Source organism: Protopterus annectens, chromosome 4.part0 (assembly GCF_019279795.1).
Source record: "Protopterus annectens isolate FY-2018-M chromosome 4.part0, PAN1.0, whole genome shotgun sequence".
NCBI lineage: Eukaryota > Metazoa > Chordata > Ceratodontiformes > Protopteridae > Protopterus > Protopterus annectens.
The window spans coordinates 1,452,139,960-1,452,163,443 of NC_056733.1; the positions used below are offsets into that span (position 1 = coordinate 1,452,139,960).

The following is a 23,484-nucleotide window of genomic DNA, read 5'->3' on the forward strand; positions in this document are numbered from 1 at the left end:
GAAGAATGCATTGTACAATGAGTCTAACTGATGCATTCAGGGTCACAGAATATGCAAGTTGTAGGATTCAAACTGAGGAATTTCTGGTCTCTAGGATCAAAACTTGTTAAATCTACACTAAAACAGCTAAGACAGTTGCACATATGTTTGTTATAATTAATTAAGAAGTTATTTGCCTCCACACTAACATACATGTTGTGGACTTGACTATCAAGGTAAGCAGCAAAGTTGGTTTCTTAGTTTCCGTTGATCCTTCCATTCAGATGCATAACTTCAGGGTTCTGCTATGAAATGTCAACTTCCTGAAAGCCGAGGAGTTGACAGGGCAAAATAAATTCTCATAAAGGTGAAAAAAAAATTTAATTGTTTTTTTTGCAGCCTCCAATATGGGGTGCAAACCCCTACACCTCCTGAAATTATATATACCAATGCCATGTTGCACCAACACAAAAACTGGAGAACTCTCCAAAAACAAGTGAATCATTACTAGTACACACTTTGAAACTGCACCATCAGTGATTTCAGTGTCATTGACACTCAAGCAATTTTACCTCAAGCATTTGTACGGGAACTGTAGCTTTTGTCGAGGAAAAGGAGCAGCCATTTTGGGAGTAAAATGTTAGGGGGGGTAAGATTGGTCTTCAGTGCATTATCTGCATTTAGAAAATGTTGACAATACTGTATTTGCATTCAGAACTGAAGATGTTTGCTTTATTATTTATTTATTTATTTATTTATTTGTATTTTGATCCACAAATCTAAGGAGAGGAGCAACTAGGGATATTTCTTTTTGCTTCTCAACTTAATTTTGAGGAGGGAGTGCCAGATCAGAAGACAGCACTGTGTACCAGAATATCTAGTCAAATCTATGCTTCCATGTAAGAAACTTTGTTGAAACTACTTGCTAGTGGTGTGAGCTACAAGAGTACTGAAGCAGGCCTTGAACTTTATACTGGCTACGTAAATTATGGCAGCAGCACTTTAAGAGACGTTTGTACTACAGACTTCTAAGTATAAAAATGGAAAAAAAACAGGATTTTGCAAATTACAGCAAGTACTAGGTATTCTGGTGGGGTGAAAACCTTCTGTCCTTCGGAGGACATGTAATATCCAGTGAAAATGAGAAAAGGAAAGTTCAAAGGAATTTTCAGAAGCCATTTTTTTTTTGGGAGCCATGACGTGTTTTTTACTGAGATAATCAGTAAGACCAGAGAATAATCTTGAGTGAAGTTCTCTTTAACAAAGAGCTTACAGAGGCTGAGGACACTAGATAGAAACATTATTCTACAGAGCTCTAAGTACATTTTCATTTCTTCTACTGATATGTTTGAATCACACAACAAAAAGGGGTGTGACACTGTCAGTTTTTGTTTTCTTTCTTTTTTTTTTTTTTTTTTTTGCATACACTGGTGCTGTAGGTGGCAAGACTACCTAAAGAAGTGTAAGCCACACTAGTCCTTCATGGCTGATGCTGGGTGTTAAGGTAACCCTGATTCAATGAAGTTCACACCCTCTGCCTTGGAGGAGGAACCAATCCACAGCTTGCCATACCATGTATCAATTAGTCTATGCAGAAATCCATTCAGAGCCGCAGTGTAATCAGTCAGTATCATTTAAAGTGCGATATTTGTGAGGACAGGAACGCAGGAGATTGAAAATGATTACAGTACATTTCAGTCCACAGCCAGTGAAAATCAGCAGGTTTGTATAAAATCTGTGATCCCCTCCTCAGAACCTTATAGATTATTTTAACAAAGGGTTGGAGAAGTATGTGGCAAATCATAGTCAACAGTATCTAAGTATTATCCTACCTTAAACATGTTCACAATTTAAACATGTTGAAAGCAAAAAAACAAGAAGCAAGTGATTTTTGTGTGTGTGCGGGGAGGGTGCACACCTTTTATCTTGACACCCAATGACTCTGAATATACCAGTTGTGTGCCAAATGACTTCAAGGGTAAGGAGAGAGGGGCATAGCCCGACATCTGTATTTTGTATTCAGGCTTAATGCTGTCGCTCCCACCATACACCATTCATTTAAAAGGTATTCAACTTTCAAAATGTTGTCTCTATACATATGGGAAAGGGGTATGGCACATAAAATCATGCAATGGCTATTTTTAGAGGTGCATTTGTCTCACATAAGTATAAACATCGGTTCAAACAGTTATAAGCATTATCTGCTCTTTGAGTAATAAATTTACAAGTTAATGTACTGTAGGTGTGATTCCACCATTTAAGTTAGCTTTGTGTGCTTGGGAGTTTGCATTTACATAAGCAGGCAGTGGAAAAGAACATTCTTAGAGAATTACCCAAGCTTCGCTCCAGAATGATTTTGTACAGTATGCTTTTTCATTACGATGATCTACCCAGCAGGTGCATTCCATCGCATTTGTTTGGATTGCTGCAGTTGGGCATAAAGGTGATTTTTGTTCCCTCTCAGTCTATTAACCCTTTAGTAGTGTTTAAACCTAGTTCTTCAGTTAACACAATCTGTTTGCACACTTTTCTTAACTTGCAAACTAAACTTTCTGTGATACATTTTGCTAGGTACAGTGGTGCTGGGTTCAAGCATCCCTTCCAGATTGACATCACTGGTGACATCAGTTAATACTCTGAAGCAGGGTCAGGACACCCAGTTATTTCAGCTCCAGAAAGTATTAGACTGCAAAGAAGTGCCTTTAAGTAAGGACCTTCCCCATATTTTTTAGTTAGGTACTTCCTGGATTAGCATATGGGAATTTCTCTGCTGTTGATATATCCTGCCTTAGAATGGATGTAACTGCCCCCATCACCTTATTGTATGAATACTGAGGTGTCATAGGAATACTTTCCATACCGGGTTCTCTTCTTACTGGAGCCCATTTATTTTTTACTCTACTGCTGTGTCCTAGCCAGTCTCTTGTTTATCTCTTAGTTATAAGGTTACTATTGATTTTTGGCTGCTGCGTGTTATCTCTCTGCTACATATATCTTACTTTAAACAAATCCAAGGCAGAAGGTTGCGAGCAGCAACTATTTTATATATATATATATATATATATATATATATATATATATATATATACATATATATATATTAAACCGTAGCTGAAGAGTGCTAATGAGGAACTCTGCTTGACATAGATGGGTAGTTTGTTCCAAAGTATGGGAAGTCTCTGGGACAGGAATCTAGCCCTCCAGCATGTTCTGTTTATTGTGGTGACAAGGTTTAGGTCCCTAGAGCGTGTAGCTCAGATGGATTGGGATTTCTTTAGGTGTAGCATGTCCAACAGCTCTGGGTTTGACATAGCTTTGTATGTTAGGCAGAGATCACCTCAGTGCAGGCAATACGCTATGAAGTAAAGCTGGAGTTTTTTGAGCTGGTCAACATTTTGCCATTTGTTTTTAACATTGCCACTTTTATTGCTGTGTCCTAGGCTATTTTGCCATTTTACTTACCTTTTACTACTCCTGACTGTTTTCTGCAGGACTCAGTTTGATCCCACATGTCTTCACTCTCTACCCTACCCCATTCCAACACACCACTTGACATCACTCCCTTTATACTTGGCCTACCCCTCCATATCCAAATTACAACCTATCACAAGACCCCTAACTCCTCCCACCTACAGCAACATAATCACTTCACAAATAACCACTCACAGACTCTCAATCCTCCTAGCCACAGAAATTATATCTGCTTCATCTTCTCTTCATACAATTACATGCACCTAAATTTAATTATTAGTGTCTTAAGTTATATTCTGTTCCCTATACCTCTTACTGACTTCAAATATCATGGATACTCCTGTATGTCCTTTCTCATTATTACATAATTAGAATTAACTAATAATACAAATCTTCTCCACTCACTTTTTTTGGTTAACTCCACCTCTGCCTCCCTCCAGTTCATACAATGTACTACATTTCACTTTTTCCTCTTCTCAATAACCACCAGAATTTCAAACGTTTGCCCAAGCATCATGTCTCTTTCTGCTTCTACTAACATTGTATGTAACAAACTGTCACTGTACTTTCACCTCTATACACCTCTCCTACTGCAATTTACTCAGGAGTAGCTATACTGGTACATCTCCCTAACCTTTTAATCTCTCACCTTGTCTTTATTTAAAGCACAAAATATTTCATTACCACCACTCTACTCAAAAAATAAAACTCATGCAGGTCCCCTCTAAATCAACACACTACCTCTCAAAAATCTCATAGTGTTGTGATATCCATCCCAACTCAGACCCCTGAAACTCTTCAAGTAATGCAAATAGCAAAGAAGCACCCATGCAAAATTGTGAATTAACTAATCCTCCTTTATCTACCACCTCAGACTATACCTTTCCCATGTGCACTGTCCTGTCATTAAACAACCACCTATCTATACTAATAAAACTGACACTCAACTCCTCACCCCATCATTCTCTCATTTGTCTTAAAAATGAATATTGTCACTATCAACATTTATAGCATTTGTAACAAAATTACAAAACTACATGCCTGGATATCATTGTACTACCCTAATATTCTTGCCATCACAGAAACCTGTCTTAAGTCTAACATTAAAGATTTGGAATTACTCCCTCTAGGCTACAGTATTTATCAAAGCCAATAGGACCCACAAGAAAGCAGGAGGGGTAGCCTTAATTTATCCATGTTCATATAATTTATCTCTCCTTATTCACACAACATCCTTAAACTCCAATATGGTGAAGTACTAGGATCACTGCTAAAGCTTAGCAATAATAAAAAAAATGCTATATTTTATATACCAATTGGAAATAATATAACAAGTTTAGAATAAATCCTCTCCTGGACAACTAATTATATACCTTATGAAAAAATCATACTAGAAGATGTAAATATTGACTGGCAAAATCTTACATCAGACTTTACCTCAGCTAGTATAAACCTTTATAGTTACACACAACTTATCTAAATGCACACTAGAGTTAATAATACCAACAGTAAAGGTACAATTCTACACTGGATACTGTTCTCTGATCGTAGTAAATTTAAAACCTGTGGAACCTACCCAGATTTAATTAATGACCACCTTCCATCTTATACCCATAGAAATACCACCCAGCAACCTAACACCCACCAACTTAAAACAAACCAAAACCTTTCTAAATTCATTAAAGCTTCCTTCATCAATTCATTGAAAGCCTTTAATTGGTCTATCATGAAAACTCTTCCACTTTAAGAGGCAGCCAATACTTTTAATACCTCATTCCTAAATACTTTGAACAGCCATGCCCCACTCTGCAAAAAAAAAAAAAAAGAAAGAGTGATAATTAACCGGGCATCATGGTTCACTACCCAGACAAAAACTTAAAAAGAATCCTTTAACATATCACTTTAAAGAGAATTGTGCAATCTGGGTAAAAAAACAAAACAAAAAAAACATGTTAACCTAGATAAGAAAACAATATTATAGCTATTTACAACTTCAGCACAAAAATGACCCTCAAAGTTTCTGGACATCAATATGTAATCTCTTACATCAGCACTCAAACAAGGAATGCAACCCTTCTCATAATAGCTTTTGACTAGAAATTGCAACCTTATTCAATATTTACTTCACAGAAACCATTACCTCCCTAACTATAAGCTCAATACCCTCTCAATAACACCCAATCCTAGTATTTCAGCAAACAACAGATTAGACCAAACCAACATTCTCCGTACACCATACACCCTACCATTTCCTCAACTCTACCCCAGCATCTGGACCTAATTCATCCTCTATATCCATGGCTAACAACTTCCACTTATGACCTGTCTTCACATCAATGGCAAAAAAAAAAAACTTGTAGTTAAACTCAAACCTTGCTCCACTGTATCTGACAACCTCCCCCGTGAATACCTAAAGATAGCAGCCAATGCCATAGCATATCCACTCTCTATCCTTATCAGTAGATCAACAGCTGAGTCCTATGTACCCTCACTATGGAAAAAAAAAATCTTTTATTGTCCCTCTTCATAAAGGTGGCATTTTGACTGACATCTTTAACTTTCAGCCTATTGCAATACAATCATTTCTCTTAAAACTATTGAAAGATGAATTCATAAGTAACTCCTTCACTATCTTCTACAAGGACATCACTTATCCATCTAGCATGACTTTTGCTCAACACACAGTATAACTACTGTCCTCTTATCATTCACTGACACCATAAGCAAATACAGGTACTTGGGCAAACATGTTTCCTATGCATTCCTTGACCTCCCAAAAGCCTTTGATATAGTTTCCACACTAAACTCCTGTATAAACGGTTAAACAGTTCTAACTTGGACTATTTCCTTTTTCATTGATTCAGTAGCTTAATAAATGACGGGCTCCAGTCTGAAAAAATGGCAGAATACTCTCTTTTCATGCCTGCAACTTTCAACTGGTGTACACCAAGGCTCTATTCTTGGTACCCTCCTCTTTAATATCTTTATCAGTGACCCCTATACCTCTGTAGCTTCAGCCTCTCTTATACAATATGCTGAAGATTCTGTGCTTATATGATCATCCAATAACTTGCTTCAACTTCTCCATGTCTCACAAGAAGCTTTTTCCACAGTTGTGAAATGACTCCATAATGCCAAGCTACTAGACAACCTAAAAAAAAACAAAGTTACTCCTATTTTTCCCCAAATCACACATGCCTGATAAAGTGAATTTCAAAATCATTTCACTAGACAAAACTGCTATTGAAGTAGTCTCCCATACAAAATTTATTGGCGTGGTAATAGATAACTTTAAATTTGACTTGCATGTTGAAAATAACATAAAAAAGAATCACCAAAAATTAGCAATGCTCAACAGGCATAAACATTTCCTTAGCAACACCACCAAAACCAGTCTTACCACTACCTACCTTCTCCCGTCTCTCCTACATGGTACACCCACCCTAATCAGCCTTTAGGCTACAGCTAAAAATAAGCTGGAGGCATGTTATAATAAGGATGCAAAATCTGACACCAATAAACAATACCACAGCCACCAATGTATTGTTCTTAAAGTTCTGAATTGGCTTGAGCTGCCTCACCACTTAGATTACTTGCAGTTTATCTCTACACACAACATTATTCAAAAAGCATATGGCTGCTCTGCTACTCTGCTTTTACCCCTATTCTTTATTCCTACCACACTAATAGACTACTTAGATCTAATGAACAACATCTTCTCAGCATATACAAAACCAGGGAGATAAAGGGACATCATATTCTTTATTAAAGAGAAAAGGCATTATTTCAAATCTAATATAAACTATCTGCAAAGAATGCTATTATATGGTGTTCCTAAAGTTCTTTTCTCCTTTCTTAAAGTTACATATTTTCTTTTTTTTTTTTTTGAATACTTAGTGCAATATTGAAACATGTTAACCATTTCTGTCTGCTATCTGTGATATCAAACTGATTAAGAACAGGCAGTCATCTGATTCAAGATCTGCCTTTTGTGACATCCTTACAATTGTGGTTGCACTGCCTGTGTGATATGAAATAAAATGATTTGTGGCAGACTTTGGTAGAAGCGAGGTAGTTGGCTGATGTGGGGTTTATTCATTAAGCTATCATGTTCAGAATGAATAACATTCTGCATAGAAAAAATACTGAATACTGAAAAGGAATTTTTCAAAGTGGAAAAAGATAAAGCTAATAAAGATAAATGGCTTAGGACTGAACCTAGTACATCTGTTCAACCATGGTAAAATACAATGTTTTCTCATACTTTGGCCATAGAAACATAGCATGATTGTTTTTTGAGATGATCATTTAAACAAAACACAAGTTTGGAGTAAGAATATTTGGTGTGTGTGTGTGTGTGTGTGTGTGTGTGTGTGTGTGTGTGTGTGTGTGTGTGTGTGTGTGTGTGCGCATGTTGAGCACTATTACACTTATAATATAGCATCTGAAAGTGTGTTAACACTTAGTAAGTTCACAGCAAAACAAAGCATTTGGTCAGTTTTTTTGGCATAGCAGGATAAAGCCCTAACTATGACTCAGATGACCTATGCTCAGGTATCAGCACTGGTGTCTGCTGGAGCTGGCATGGCAGAGGAGAGGAGTAATGGGACTTTGCCAGCTCACATCTCCTTAACATATGGTGTGGGAGTAAATTTCCAGGGCACACAGTCTCATGTTTGAATTTGGAGTGGAAATCAGAGACCCTGTAGGAAAAGTGCCTTCAAGGAGGCTGAGGGAGGGCTGTCCTGAGGAGTTACATCACTTGTGAAAGCAGATGACATGCCCACACATACACCCACTGTACCCTGAACCTTGAGCATGACCATTGGTGTTAGTACTCTAAAACATCAAAAAGCAGAACCATTCCTGATGGCTGCCTCAGTGATGGTCAGCCTTGGACAGCTCTCACCCTGGTACATTGGGAAATCATGGATTAATACACCAAGAGACAGTTCAATGGTCAGCAGGCAGCAGAGGCAAAATAATCATAAAAAATGGGGAACTATGGGGGCTTCCTTATGCACAGTACCCAATCCTGCAGATGCATAGAAATAACTTAATTTTGTGGGGACCATACATGCAGAATAATGACTAGAAGGAGGTAAAGGGAAGGAAGAAAGGAAGGAGGGAACTGAGCAATTTATGTAACATTGGAGTGAAAGCTAATTGTTGAAAAAAGATGTATCTCACATGAAAATAATGAAACAATGTTTCAATGGTATTTTCTTTTCTATTAAATTATATTTGCCTATTTCATTGTTTAAAATGTAATTTAACCAAGTTGTTTAAAAATAAAAGACTGAAATGCCTGGAATTCAGCACAGAAAAAGAACATTTGGGCATTTATTATATTAGTTGATAAGCTAGGTAGTCCCATTGAAGGAAAAGAATACATTTATGGGGGTGATCTGGAAATATAAGAAAGCAGAGTGACCTTGAGGTCAAATGGTACTGAAATAGGAAATGATAGGATGAACATCAAAGGAACTTTTTGGTAACCATCTTAACTATTGTACAGCCTCCTGAACAGATACCCTCAATGAAACACACCATCTCCTGTACTAGCTAATCCATTGGATAATTAAAAATATGAATGGCTTGAGCAGATCCTCTTCTGTACACCTACATACTAATGTAATATCAGAGAAGGCTGGAATCACTTGACATGCTGCTGGCCTGGGCTTGAGACCAAACATACAATAATGAATTGGCACCTACTGGAAAATAAGTTTCTCCAGTGGTATCTGTCCTATTCTTGCATGGGTAAGAAGAGCAAATATTTCTACTGTACAAAGTTTTGAAAGATCACAGGCCAAATGGAGATACTTGATGGAAAAAGAGATGTTGTTAGACTGTGGTATCACATACTTTGTGCAAGTTGATACATATGCAAGTGTGGTTATATATAAATTGCATAACGTTAAAGCCCAAAAACAACATGCTACCAGTCCTCACTCAGATCTTATTAACCCATCTGATTCTGTACCTTTTCAAGCCAATGGAGCTAAGAAAAACATCAACATTCACAGCAAAACACACCTTTATAGAAAAAACACTACATGAATCCCTAAATAAGAATTCTTTTGAGACAGTCCATGCTATTAAAGGAAGGTATTGAGGTTAGTGGCAAACACAGAAACAGGCATCACTACTAGAAAACAAGAAGTTATTATCCTTCTGTAAAGGCAGTTTGTGAGAGCACATCTAGGGTCCTGGCTAGTGCTGAGACAAGAGGATACAGTTCAGAGGGAGGGCAACAAAAGTCACATGTGGTCCACAGAAGTCATAAAAATATAAAACTAAAATATATTCCAGTGCATAGCCTTTAAGATAGTAGCCATGTGGGAGCAAGAAAGAGACACTGAGGGAATAGAAAGTTCAAGAGGATGATATCTCTGAAAAGTAAGGAAAAAAAAACAGATGCTTGAGATCAATAATACATACTTTGAAAACACAGGAGGACTCAGAAAATGCTAGGAATTATAAGGAATTATTATTTTTTTTACAGAAGGTTATTAGATGAGCTGGCACATTTGCACAGACATTTAAGGCTATAAGTTGCCAATGAAATTTATCCTGCAGTCTTGGATTTCAATATCTCTGTTTTTGACGGCCATCTTGTAGATCTGGGTCTGAATTCCTCCATTTCCATTTGCAGACTCTCTCTCTCTAAGCAAGTCAGTTAACCAGGCAGTGTTCCTGGATCACTGCAACTGAAAACATCTACTTACTACTAGAGGGCTTACCCAGTGATCAAATTACTGAGTACAAGATCAGTAATGATTGTGACAGCCTTCCCCATCAGGTTATATTGTCAAACCATCAAAAAATTTTGAAATACTTGGCACAGATGTAAAAGAATTTTAATGACAGGAGGGAAGCAATTAACTGATGGCTGGGCAGATTTACAGCTTGTCCAGTAGGTAGGTAAATGGGCAGAGAGAAGGAAGGCCAACTGATTCTTATCTGCTTTTAAATGATTACTGAAAGTGAGCAGAAAGAGACAGTTAACAATAAACGGCACCACTTTAAAAGTCACCTGCCCATACTCAAATAGATTTAAATGCTATAAACTGAATAAATGCACTCATGTTTAACTTTTTACATGGAACGAGTCTGGCTTCTCTTAAAACAGTATGCCATAGTATAAAATAACCTGGATTTAGATTCCTGAAAACATAAGAAACAAATGTCCCATTTCCCTGGTTATTTTTCAAATTAGGACAAATTAGCCTCCAATTTTTACCAAATGATTCTGTATGTAGCAAAAGCATGTTTGATCTGTTATTATGTTTGAAGTACACCATGCCATCCTGAAAACTTCATTGACATTATTATTATTATTATTATTATTATTATTATTTGAAGCTTATTTAATCTAATGTAGAAAGAATCTAGGGATATTTTGTTTTAGTCTTCATAAATGACTTTCATAAATTGTGGCATTTCTTGTCGGGCTCTTTTCTACCAGCAATCTGTAACATATGAGTGCAAGAGTATACAGACGTACAAGTTATCTACCTGCTTGTGGATGTTGTGTTTTCCTTTGTGAAGTTTTTGTTAGCTAGTTCCTTCAAGGTAGATCAAAGACATTTTTCCCTGGCACATTGCCAAGCAGCTAGGCATCCCGACTAGGAATTTCAAAAAATGCATTAATTTCTGCCAGAATATAACAACTTGAGGTAAAAAGAAAAATGCAAATTAATTTTGCAAGTATTTTGCAGCAATTCTTTTTTGTAATATTTGCCCATTCTTTGGTTGTCTAACAGAAGGCCCAGCAATCTAGACACATTTTCACTTTAGAAATAGCAATGGGCATATCTCAAGACATATTCATAAAAAAAGAAAGATACTCCTTATCTTCAAATGTACCCCACTCCAGCAAAACAAAAACACAAAGACTAGCCAAGAACACATCACTTTGAGGGTCTTCTGTTATTACCACAAAGGCAGAAAAGTACATCATTTTCTAAAGTGATTATGTGAGTCGCCAGGACTGCATCTTCAACACCAAGTGAATGTAGTTCTTTCATTTTCAGCAAAGGGTTATGTCATTTTCTCACTGTATTACTCCATATAAACTGTTTGAAAACAGTGTGGGAGGACGGAGCCCAGACCTTCATTTAATTTGATGCCAGTGTGACTGGCAGCCAGCTGAATTACAAACAAAATAAGAACTTCTGTATTATCATTTTCCAAAAATGAGTCTTTGGAGTTCACCAGCTACATTTTCTATCTTCTTTTTTCAGGCCATCATCATAACACAAACACACTATTAGGTATTCAAAGTCAGCTGCTTAATAAGATTTGGTGATGTGTATGTAAAAAGCCTGGAGTTTTCTTGTCTTTGCACTGAAGAATAACCCATGGTGGTTGAAATTCAGCAAGTACATCTGCTGTCCATTTTCCAGGCTTTCCAAGCTTCAGCATTCTGCTTCTGATACCATAAAGGCCATGGCTTCTGGCCGACCAATTTCAGCCATGATTGTAGCAAGCTGGTTCAAGTTTCCATTTGGGAAGTTCTGGGCCTCCCACACATTCAGAATCATAGAGGTTGGGCTAGCTTTTGATGCAAAAAAATTCATATGCCTGTTAAATGAAAACAGAGAGAGACAGAGAGAAAAGAATTATTATATGAAACGGAATCAGACTTTATCAGCAAATAAAAACATCTTGGCTCACCTAGTCTTTCAATTTTATGCCTAAACATCTTGCTATTTAACACTGGCATTGCAATGTACTCATCTTCTTACACATTAACCAGAACTGTTCCATGCTTGTAAAAACATGCTTGAATTCTGCTACTGAACCTACAGCTTCCTCTTGAAGGCTGGTCCTCAGAAACAATAATTATTCTCTTTTCCATCACCTGAAAGCATTCTCCAAACAAAATCTTCATGAAGTATCTTCTCACCTTTATACATTTAATTTTCAGAAAGATGACATTCCTCATAGTGATTTATACTCCTGATCTTTACATATATATATATATATATATATATATATATATATATATATATATATATATATATATATATATATATATTTTTTTTTTTTAATAATGTAAACTGCACAATATCGACAGCAAACAAATATATAAACTCAAAAATGTCGAAACACAAAACATTAACCAAGCTCCCCTGTACTCCTCATATGCAGGGTTGCACCCTCCCCCCACTCCCTGCTAATTATATATAGCAACTCCAAGGTGACACAACAGTTTGGAAAAGACATAACCCTACTTTGATTTTTATCAATATTTTGAGTTTAGACATTTTTGAGTTGCAGTTGATTATTTTAAATAGACATACATATAGACCTAAAGAAAGGTGAACAGTTGTTATTTTGACTGGCATTTTATCAATCAAGTTACATTAATGGAAAAAAAAAACAAATCAAGTTTTTTTTTTTTTTTTTATGCATTGCCACCTTCCACCCCATGTATGTGGAAATCCCCACCACACCATTACTTAAATATATCTGTATTCAGCTCCAAAGTACCTTAACTGTTGCAGTGGGCAGGTGTGCTGTTACAATCTAAGCAGTATCTGGTATCTTTCATTCCTAACATCCCCGATTATTTTATTACGCGGTTAATTATTCCCTTTCTTTAATCTTAGAACTTTCCTATTCTCTGCTTTTTTCAGACCTGCACCACTTCATTTAACTGGCGTAACCTCTATTCACATTATTTGTAGTTCCTTCTACCTGATAGAGGGAGGGCTGTGCATGCTTTGCAATATTAACTAAAGTCAGTTATTTTTATACTTGCTGTATGCCGTTATTAACTACCTTTTAATGTATGCTGCTGGCATGCAATGTTTGATATACTGTCATGTATCATTTCACTGCTTTGTACTTTTTGTTAAAGTGTATTGTAACTGCGGTGCAAAGATGTTTTAAAAGAAAAAGAAGCATTCTTACTGAGAGCTAAAATGAAGTAATAGAATCAAAAAAACAATATCCACAGATTGAGATCAGCAGATTTTAATGTCTGCATATTAATGGCATCACCAGTTTATTTATTTTTTGTATTATTTCTCATGAGTGTCTCAGTTTGCAGAGTCTTCATATATACTTGACATTAGATGTTTATTCTTGGTAGACTTTTGGATAATACTTCATAGTACTTTCTCTCCTCTTCTTAACATGTCTTTCTGTGTCTTTCATTACATTCCTTGCTTCAGCACCTTTGCTATGTCTGAAAATGTTAAATTGCCATTCCTCTGCCAAGCTACCCATTCACTATATCTTATTCCTTCAAACTACTGACATATTTTCATCGCAGTCCTAGGGCAATACCACTGTGTCCAAACTAAAAGCCATTCACTACAGTGCAGATTTGTGAAGGGAGAAAACCACTAAGAGCTACAGTGTCCTGCTTCTATGCCCTAAATAAACATATGAAGCTTCTGTTAAAAACTGTTTCATCCATTACCTCTGATGATGATTACAACACATTACTTCCCTTCCATGTTCTATACTGTTTTTAATTGGTTGCCGTCTCTGCTAACAACAGCCCCATGACCATGTAACCTCCCATGGAGTCCATAAACTGCTGTTAACTTTGCACATGGAAGTAGTGGCTACCTGCCTAAACACTCTGTGTGCTGGTATGGACACGTAAAGCTGTACTGAGCTCCAAAGTACTGCAGAGAAATAACCTACACATGGTGAAGGGGGTAGCTGCTCTGGGCACAATCAGCAGATCCCAGCTGGGTTCCAGTGCATCACCAGCATTCAGAAATAAATGCCAGTATTGCATGTATGGTTATAAGTGAAGCATCATGATGCTGGCATAATTTTTAGCAGTTGTTTGCTACAAATTTACCAAACAGTTTACTACATAAAAGAGAGAAGAGCTTTTTTTTTTTTTTTTTTTTTTTTTTACTTTTTTCAGGAGAGTTGTTTTTTCCCTTTTCAACTTAAGTTTGCAAGGGGCACCCAGAATGGGGGATGGCACTGAGTGCAACAATAGCTAGCTATACCTCTGAAGTACTGTAAATGCTCTAGTATTATTAATGGTCTGTGAGTTCCTCTGATGGTAGTATTATTAATGGTCTGTGAGTTCCTCTGATGGCTGACACTGAGTCAGTAGACCATCTTCTTTTTTTCTAATTTTTGAAAATAAACAGCAGAAGCAAGGCAGACTGTAAACCATTAAAATCTTCTCACCTTGTGTAATTCACTTTACCTTCACTCCCTCTTGCAATGACAAGCATGCACAGATTATGTCCTGCTGACTCAGGATCTATTATGTGCTGCTTAACCCCCCCTCCATAATATCCTTAGCTTTAAACCATGCTTTCTCCATCCCCTCTCCATTCACAGTATCTACCTGTCTTAAAGACACATACTGATAACACAAACACAGTGAATAGCTGTACAACAGACCAACATTAAGTTATTCAACAAGCATTCACTCTATCCTCAATTTGCATCTCACCAGACTCCAATACAGATCCCTTTGTCTATCACACTTACTTTCCATCTACTACTTTGCTTTCATTCTTATTTACTCAAAAATTCTCATTCTTATCTACACAATATCAGCAAGCAACAACATCTCCTTCATATTCATCAAACTCATATTATAATCCCCTAACCACAGTGCAACCACCTCATGTTCCCGCTACGTCCACATCACAGTTCCTCTGATTTGTACTCTTGTGTAACTACTTTATACATCTCCAATGCCTAATAACTAACACTTTCATAATGCATGCTCTTACTTGTGGAAGCTCATTTACCCACCGTCAAACATCCCACATGTCTACTTCACTCTCAACACAATTAGCTGGCAACCACTAACCAAACCAATCGCTTCTCTGCACATCACGCCCCTTCACTGCACTTCTCTTAAAACTTCTTCTTCACACCAAACTACGCAACAGACACCATCAGTTTCACAGTTATAATTCTTCATCTACTCTTCCTCACCCTATAGCTAATATCAGCTACACCCGCAGACACTGAACCTACTCCACCTCTGCCTTACATCAGTTCATTTCCCCAACTCACCTAGTCACTCACACTTGCAGCCTGAAAAGCCTTCAATCTTTTCTTATATATTAACACTGCTCCTTATCTACATGTCATAAATCAATGATTCTCTCCTGGATACTATACATATTTTCTCCCATTATGCTAATACTTCTTCTCAGCTAAACCATTGAACAGAACCATGGCCCAGTCCACCTAACCTGTTGTCTTTTAAATCCTCAGAGCAAAAGAAACAAAGTAGACCTAGTTAGACATACACTATACAGCATGACCCAGACCATCTAGCTATAATAGAATACCAGTTTAAAAATAACACCCCCCCCATCAGACCATTTCTTCCCCAATTACAGACTATTGCTTGAGAACAGACTAGGACAAAGAAATGGAGGAGGAACTCACCTACTAATTTCCCAATGCAACACAGTCTATGAGTATCTCCCAAAGTGGTTATTAGTAAATTCTCAGTAAGTACAAACATTCACCACACCTGACAGTATCCTACCCCCCAGCCACCTTAGAAAAATGTAATAACCTGTCAACCAGTGTAACTTCTGCTACCAAAACATTTCTAACCTCATTTTACTTGGTGACTTAAACTTCAAACTACTTATACCCTTACATAATGGCATCTTAGACATCCTAGCTGGGTTCAGCCTTAAGCACTTATTACAGCACTCCATTCAATCCAACATTCTAAGAAATAACCACTCCGTTCTTGATCTAGTCATCATCAACAATCCCTTCCTAGTTAGAAATATCACCATCCACTCACTCACTCTCAGTAATCACTGCCTCATAAGCTTCTCCTTAAATCTCTCATGCATGAAAAAAAAAAAAAACATCCAAAATGATGCCACTTCAGAGTAAAGTTAGACACCAACAACAAAAGCTTAAATCCACCTTCTCTTTCAACTAGTCTTTCATTCTAAACACACTAGATCTCAATTTAGCAGCAAAGCCCTTCACCACAACCTTGAACATCTACAAGTTTCTTGTTTTCTACTTATCTTTAGATTATACAAACCCAAAAAGAATTAGTGGTTCACATCTAAACTTAAAGAGCTACTTAAACTGAAGGACAAAACCAGGCACACCTGAAAAAATATCTCCTCTCCAGGGACATGGCAAAATTTTGCCCAGTTTAGAATCTATCAAAACAGGCCATTAGATGGCATTAAATACATCTCCTGCAATCCATGCAAGATTCCCGAATCAAATGTCCTAAACAGTTTTGGAAAGATGTATTTGTTTCTTTGACTCTCGAAAGGCCTTTTGGATGAGGTACTAGAGACTAAGACTGCGTTATTAAAGTTGAGTAATTTTACTGGCTTTTGTTGCCTTTTTAATTTATCATATTACCTCTAAAACACAATTATAAGCTATGCTTAACACAAAGTACTGTGCCTGACATATGGAAAAATGCAATAATTAACCCACTCCCAAGACAATCAAATCCCTCAAAAGTGTCTCACTACTACCAATCATCATACTTCATCCCTGGATAAACTCCTTGACAAACTCATTTACAATCAATATTCCAATTGCATCAACAAACACAAGCTTCTTACACTCAAACAGCTTGACGTTTGGTTAGGCTGTAGCACAATGACAGCTCTCCCTTACTGACAAAAGCCTTTTGGGAATGATTACGGGCCAGCTCATAGATGTTATTTTATAGACCTTATTAAAGCATTCAACTTGGTTGACCTTCCCGTTCTGTTAAACCATCTTCTTGAAATAGGAGTCAATCGAGATACCATTCATGGTTCAACAGTTTCCAAGCTGTTACTTCACTGTCAAGGTCTTCTCATATTTCTCATCCCCAGCTCTACTAAAAAAACGTTGTCCCCTAAGTCTCCATTCTGGCCCCACTACTATTCTCCATCTATGTCAATAAACTACCCCTCAACCTTTCACAACTACCTACATTTCTTTATGTAGATGACATTGCTCTCTGCCACTCCAGTGACTCTCTTCCTTTACTACAAAATGATCTTCACTCTGACTTTTTCTTATTAATCCACTAGATTAATAACAACAAACATTTATTCATTTCCTCCACAACTAAAACCATGCTCTTTTGTGCAAAGAAAAAACTCACAAAAAGACCATAGCAGCAATGTTATACAAAACACCAATGCTTGTAAATATCTAGGCATTTAAGCAGACTCAGTCTGCAGTTTTTCTATCATATAGATAGTACAAAAAAAAATCACATTACTATTCCGGGCCAACAAAATATCCCCATTCCTTTCCACATCTATCAGAACTGCTGTAGGAAAAGGAATTCTCCTATCATAAGGTAAATATGGCCTTCCCTTAATAGTCTCACCTTCAAAAATAAATCCAGAAACATTTATTTATTTATTTACATTTGTTAACCAGGTAGTGTCCAACTGGCCAAGGAGCCTGTTTTCAGTGGAGACCAGGGGAGAAAAGCTCCACATACAATAGTAATGACTAATAATAATAATACAAAATAGTACAAAATGATACAACTACAAAAATATGAAATAATAAGATCTAAAATACTTATACATAGGTAGTATATGTATACTCAGGCAGTTCAGAGTGTATCATGTACAGAAATTGTAGATAACTGAGTATTCGAATACTAACAGAGACAAAGTTAATCACAGAGCATACTATGTAAAGCATTGTAGATAACTGAGTATATGAATACTAAAAGAGACCAGAGCAAAATCAAAAAACATATAATGAAAGACAATTGACTGACAGAGAAACATTACATAATGACATTAGTCATAGCACACACACTACATAGAGCCATTGTTCACTGCAGTAGTTACAAGTCTAATGGGCTTGAGCCAAAGTTTGAACTTCTTTAGAGAGGAAGATTGTGAAAGTACTGGGATGGAGGATAGCTTATCCAGGAGAACTACAAGGGCAGAGCCAGGTGGATTTCAGATATTCTTTTGTTTTTGTTTTAAAGAAAGAATAGCTGGGAGTGTTTTGAATGTGTTGAGGGAGAGCATTCCAAGTCTTTGCAATTTTATTAGAATAGAGGGAGTCACCATGGTAGTTGTGAGACTGGGTTATTTTTAGCATTAGGCTGTTCGAAGATCTAAGGGACCTGGCACTGACCTGTGATTGGACTAGGGTGGAAAGTGCAAGGCATTGACCAGGGTTGTGAATGATTTGGTATGTAAAGGTAAGTTGGTTTAATGTTAACAGGATGGGGAGCTCAAGCCAGTTCAGTTGTTGGAGAGCAGAACAATGATAAGATTTATGGGGATGATTGTTGGCAAATTTTGCAATTTTATTATAGCAGGATACTAGGATGTTATGGTCAGCCTTGTGTAGGTTTGTAAATATGGGTGAGCAGTACAGTGATGTAGATAGAAGTTGTGATCTAGCAGTTGTCTGGCTTGGTTTGTTAGGAAAGGTCTTGCACAGTAGAGAGATCCGAGTTTGGCATGGACTTTTTTGATTGCCAGGGAAATGTGAATATCACATTTCAGCCTGTCATTTATAGTTACACCTAAGAGTTTGGCATGGTTTGTAGGCTCAATTTTGGTTCCATTGGCGGAATGAATAAAGAGTGGTGGAGAGTGAGGATTGGAAGGTTTGTTGGTGAAAATCATTAGCTTGATCTTATTAGGGTTTAGACTGAGCTGTGGTTAGATAGGTAAGTTCCTATTTCTTAAAATTATTTTTGAGTCTTATCTTGACGTTTTTGGGGGGAGGGGCCACAGCAGATGAGGGATGTATCGTCTGCATATTGTATGATTGTAGCAAGTTGGGATGCTGAGTTTAGACTATTAGTAAATAGAATAAAGAGGAGGGGTCTGAGTATGGACCCTTGGGGTACATCAGTGGACAGTGGCAATAGAGGAGACTGATTGTCCTTCCAATTGCCGGCCTGTTTATGGTCAGATAGGTAGCTAGGAAACCATGTAAATGTTGATGAACTAAAATTGTAAGTGGCAAGTTTGTTTAGAAGAAGTTGGTGGGAGACAGTATCAAATGCCTTTGACATGTCAAGGAAATTGCCAAGACTAGGATACCATTGTTCTTAAGGTGATGAATAGTGTCAGTAAATGATATTAAAGCTGTGTTAGTACTATGCTTAGGTCTAATGCCATGCTGGGTGTGGGATAGTAGGCTGCTGGTGGTGAGGTGATTTTGGAATTATTGGTGAATACATTTCTCTAGGATTTTAGCTATTGTTGGGAAGATGGCTATGGGATGGTAGTTTGAGATATATCTAGAGGGGCCGCCCTTGTGGAGGGGGATGATGTGAGAGATTTTCCACAGGTGAGGTACATATTGTTCAAAGACAGAAAGATTGATAAGGATAGAGATAGGATAGGCAATAGATGGAGCAGAGATTTTTAAGAATTCTTTGGGAGTTGGTTGACATCAAGGCAACAGGGATTAATTTTGCCGAGATTTTTTTTATGTATGAAGTTTGGACAGGTTTAAAGGAGAAAGAGTTAGCGGTACTAGAGGAAGAGGAGGGGACTGGGAGAAGTAGGTTTTAGTGATTATTTAGTAAGGAGATGATCGAGTTGATAAAATGAGAGTTGAATTGAGATGTTAAGAATTCGGAGGTATTGGATGTGGAAGGGGTGGGGGTGGAGGCTTTATCAGGGTTTTTCAAGCAATTGAAAACAAAATCTATAAATTCATTACTCTGTTCTCAAAACAAGAACACCACTGCAAAACATTAGAGAAAACAAAGTGGCTCCCTCTCAAAAACAGAGAATGAACTCCTATTCTGTCAGCTATACAAACATGTATACAATCAAAATCTCCCATCACTGACATTCAAGCTAACATCACTCCCACCTACCTACAACCTCAGGAATTGCAGCATCTCTACTCCCTCCATACAAACTCCCAACAAAACCTTACTGCACAGATCACTGCTTCTCATTATGTGACCCCAAACTTTAAGAATTTCTCCTCTCCCATTTTAAGCAAGAATTCTCCTACTCACTTTTCTAACCTTAGCTTAAAGCACACTTCAAAGATGCAAGCAACTGCCAATGTCTCATCTCTTGCAACATTAAATAATCCCTATCTTAGTTTCATCCTTACCTTATCTTTAAATTTATTTTCTATCCAGCTATGTTCAAATATTTCAAGGGCCTAGTGTTTTCTTCTTGTATATGCTATGTATAGTAATTTTATTATAATTTTTACCTGAAATGTGCTATCTTACTCTGTCTCTGAACTATTTTATGCACTGCATTGTTATTGTTACCGTACTGTATTGAATCATTCTCTTGTTGCATTTACTCTTTGTTCTCTTGGTATTCATTCCTGGCTGAGACTGAAATTGGTCATATGTGATCAGTGCTCGACTCCGGTTAACAATTTAAATAAAATTAAATAAATGAATACCAATTCAAGATTACACAAGAGTGGGAAATGATCCTCTAACTCTGCTGTTCAATGAGGTTGCACAGAACCAGGGTGAATGTAACAAAAAAAAACTGTAACTGACAAACAATTTGAAGATTCATATTTTGACATATTTGGCAAATAAGCAGTTCAATATATATATATATATATATATATATATATATATATATATATATATATATATATATATATATACATATATATATATATATATATATATATATATATATATATATATATATATATATATATATGTGTGTGTGTGTGTGTGTGTGTGTGTGTGTGTGTGTGTGTGTGTGTGTGTGTGTGTAAATAGGTCTACTTTACAAGAGCAAAATGCCAGTAGACCGACTTTCAAAATTCTGAGACCAAAACACCACATACTTAGAAGGCTGAAAATCTAAATCGCCGGCTATTACAACAACAACAATGTAATATTCAGACTTACCACTCATGTAATTCAATAATGAAAGTAACAACAACACAGTATCTAAACATTACCCTACCATTTTTAATATCCATAATTGGTACCTAACTCTCTCATACAACCCTCCCACCAACTAATACCCGTGTATTCATAAAATCCCACTGAATATTCATGCAGGTGGTTTAGATGTTGACATGAATATTCAGTGGAGATTTCTCAGGTAAAAACTTAGATGTATTTTATTTCTAATGTTTATGTTTTTGCAGGGGGGGGGGGCTGTGCTCCCTTACATCCCCAACCCCTTGTAAATTAAATATACCAACTCAGAGATCACACTGCAGTGTAGAAATGAGCATATGTCCTGTTCTGCTCAGTGCAGGTCAGCAAAAGTCAGCATTTTCATCATTCAATCAATTGTAAAACACTGCTTATATCATAAAATACAAAATATAATCTCTAGCGCCTCGGCAAACTTGCCTTTTACAGAGTAAGATGACCTGTATATATGTTTATATATATATATATATATATATATATATATATATATATATATATATATATATAAGGGTTCACTTTATAATTTCAAAATACTGAAATCCCGAATTTCAGTATCACGAAATTATAAAGTGAAACCTTTAAAAATTACGAAAGTGCATAATCGCGAATCCGAATATCTCAAATTCACTGTAATGGCTTTAGGGTACGTTACGTACAGTGTTGTAAGTGGATGATGTCTGGTGTTGTGTGTGGATTTAGGTGTAATTTAAGGTAAGTGAGTGTTTTGCTAGGGTTTTGTGTGGGAGTTTCAGTGTGTGTGAATGTGTTAGTCAGTTGTACGTGTGGGTTAGGGTAGGCAGGTGAAAGTATGGGTGTGTAAGTGTTGGATGTGTTGTTGTTTGCATATGTGTGATGTTTATGTGTGTTCGAGGGACTGTAGAATGTGTGGGTGTAATTTTCCTTTCTGTGTGCAATCTCGGAGTTAGTATATATAAGTAGGGGGGTTTGGGGGGAGCAGTGCAGCACCCCTTATGGGAAGTGCAGGGAGTCTTGCCCCCTGCTTATATATAGTGTAGGTTTGTTTGTGTTTTTGTGTGTGTTTTGTTTGTTGTGGTGTGGGTTGGATGATGTATGTTGTGTGGCGTATGGTGTGTGTCTGTTCATGATTTTGTGTTTTGTGATTTTGTAGTTTCAGGATTTGGGATGTTCGACTTTATGGGATTTCAGTATTTCAAGATTATAAAGTGAACCCATATATATATATATATATATATATATATATATATATATATATATATATATATATATACACACAAAAGTCTCCCAACAAGGCAAAGCAAGACAGTCTGTAGATAAAATATCAAAGAACCCAAAAGCAGTGTAACACTGTAAGAAGGCACAGCAATAAAGGAGTTTTATACTTGGATTTACCTGTTTGGATGTTGTGCCTTCTTACAGTGTTACTCTGCTTTTGGGTTCTTTGATATTTTATATATATACACATATACACACAAACACACACACAAACACGCGCGCGTGCACGCACACACACACTCACACGCACGTAGATATAATTACATATACATGATGCAGATATAATTATATATACATGATGCAAATATAATTATATATACATGATGCAGATACAATTTTATATATATATATATATATATATATATATATATATATATATATATATATATGCCCTGTAAAAAATGTTAAGCAGGAGCTGGGGAAACGTTTTAGTACCCTGAACCTTAACAAGGGCAATGTCTCAGTCTTATCATGATGGGAAACTGCCGGGAATACGCAGTTTGTTAGATTACAGGACAGACACTACTAAAAGAGACCTGTTAAAGAAGAATTAGCTGCATTTGGTTGAGATGCATGAACCAGAATTTTGACAGTAGAACCAAAAGAAGCAGAACGTGTAAATAAGCCTGCATGTAATGGCAAGGTGCTTTGGGTCATTCTCATAAATATGGCCTGTGCATGCCTATCAGGGAAAGTAATGGGAGATCTCAGAGAATTCATGAGTGGCTGGGGAAGCAGTAGCCAGAGAAAGAGTTTGAGCTCATGGGAGACTGTAGAAACACATGGGAAAATTTAAACATTGTATTCTGGAGATGGCTTGCATCTTAGTTTTAATGCAAAGCTGGTTCTGAAGGTTGAAGGTAAAGAACTACAGTAGAAGTAATTTCCCATTTTCCATGAAA

The 23,484-nt window shown here is 36.8% G+C and overlaps 1 protein-coding gene across 1 annotated transcript in view; it reads right to left on the minus strand.

Moving 5' to 3' along the window:
* Window positions 1–10,823: 10,823 nt before the first annotated feature.
* The window catches only part of UNC5A (unc-5 netrin receptor A), a 1,914,539-nt gene continuing 1,901,878 nt past the window's right edge, over window positions 10,824–23,484 (minus strand). The window contains exon 15 of the mRNA XM_044069905.1: window positions 10,824–12,039. Coding sequence (XP_043925840.1) covers window positions 11,874–12,039 — 166 coding nt within the window. The 3' untranslated portion in view covers window positions 10,824–11,873. The remainder of the gene's footprint in view (window positions 12,040–23,484) is intronic.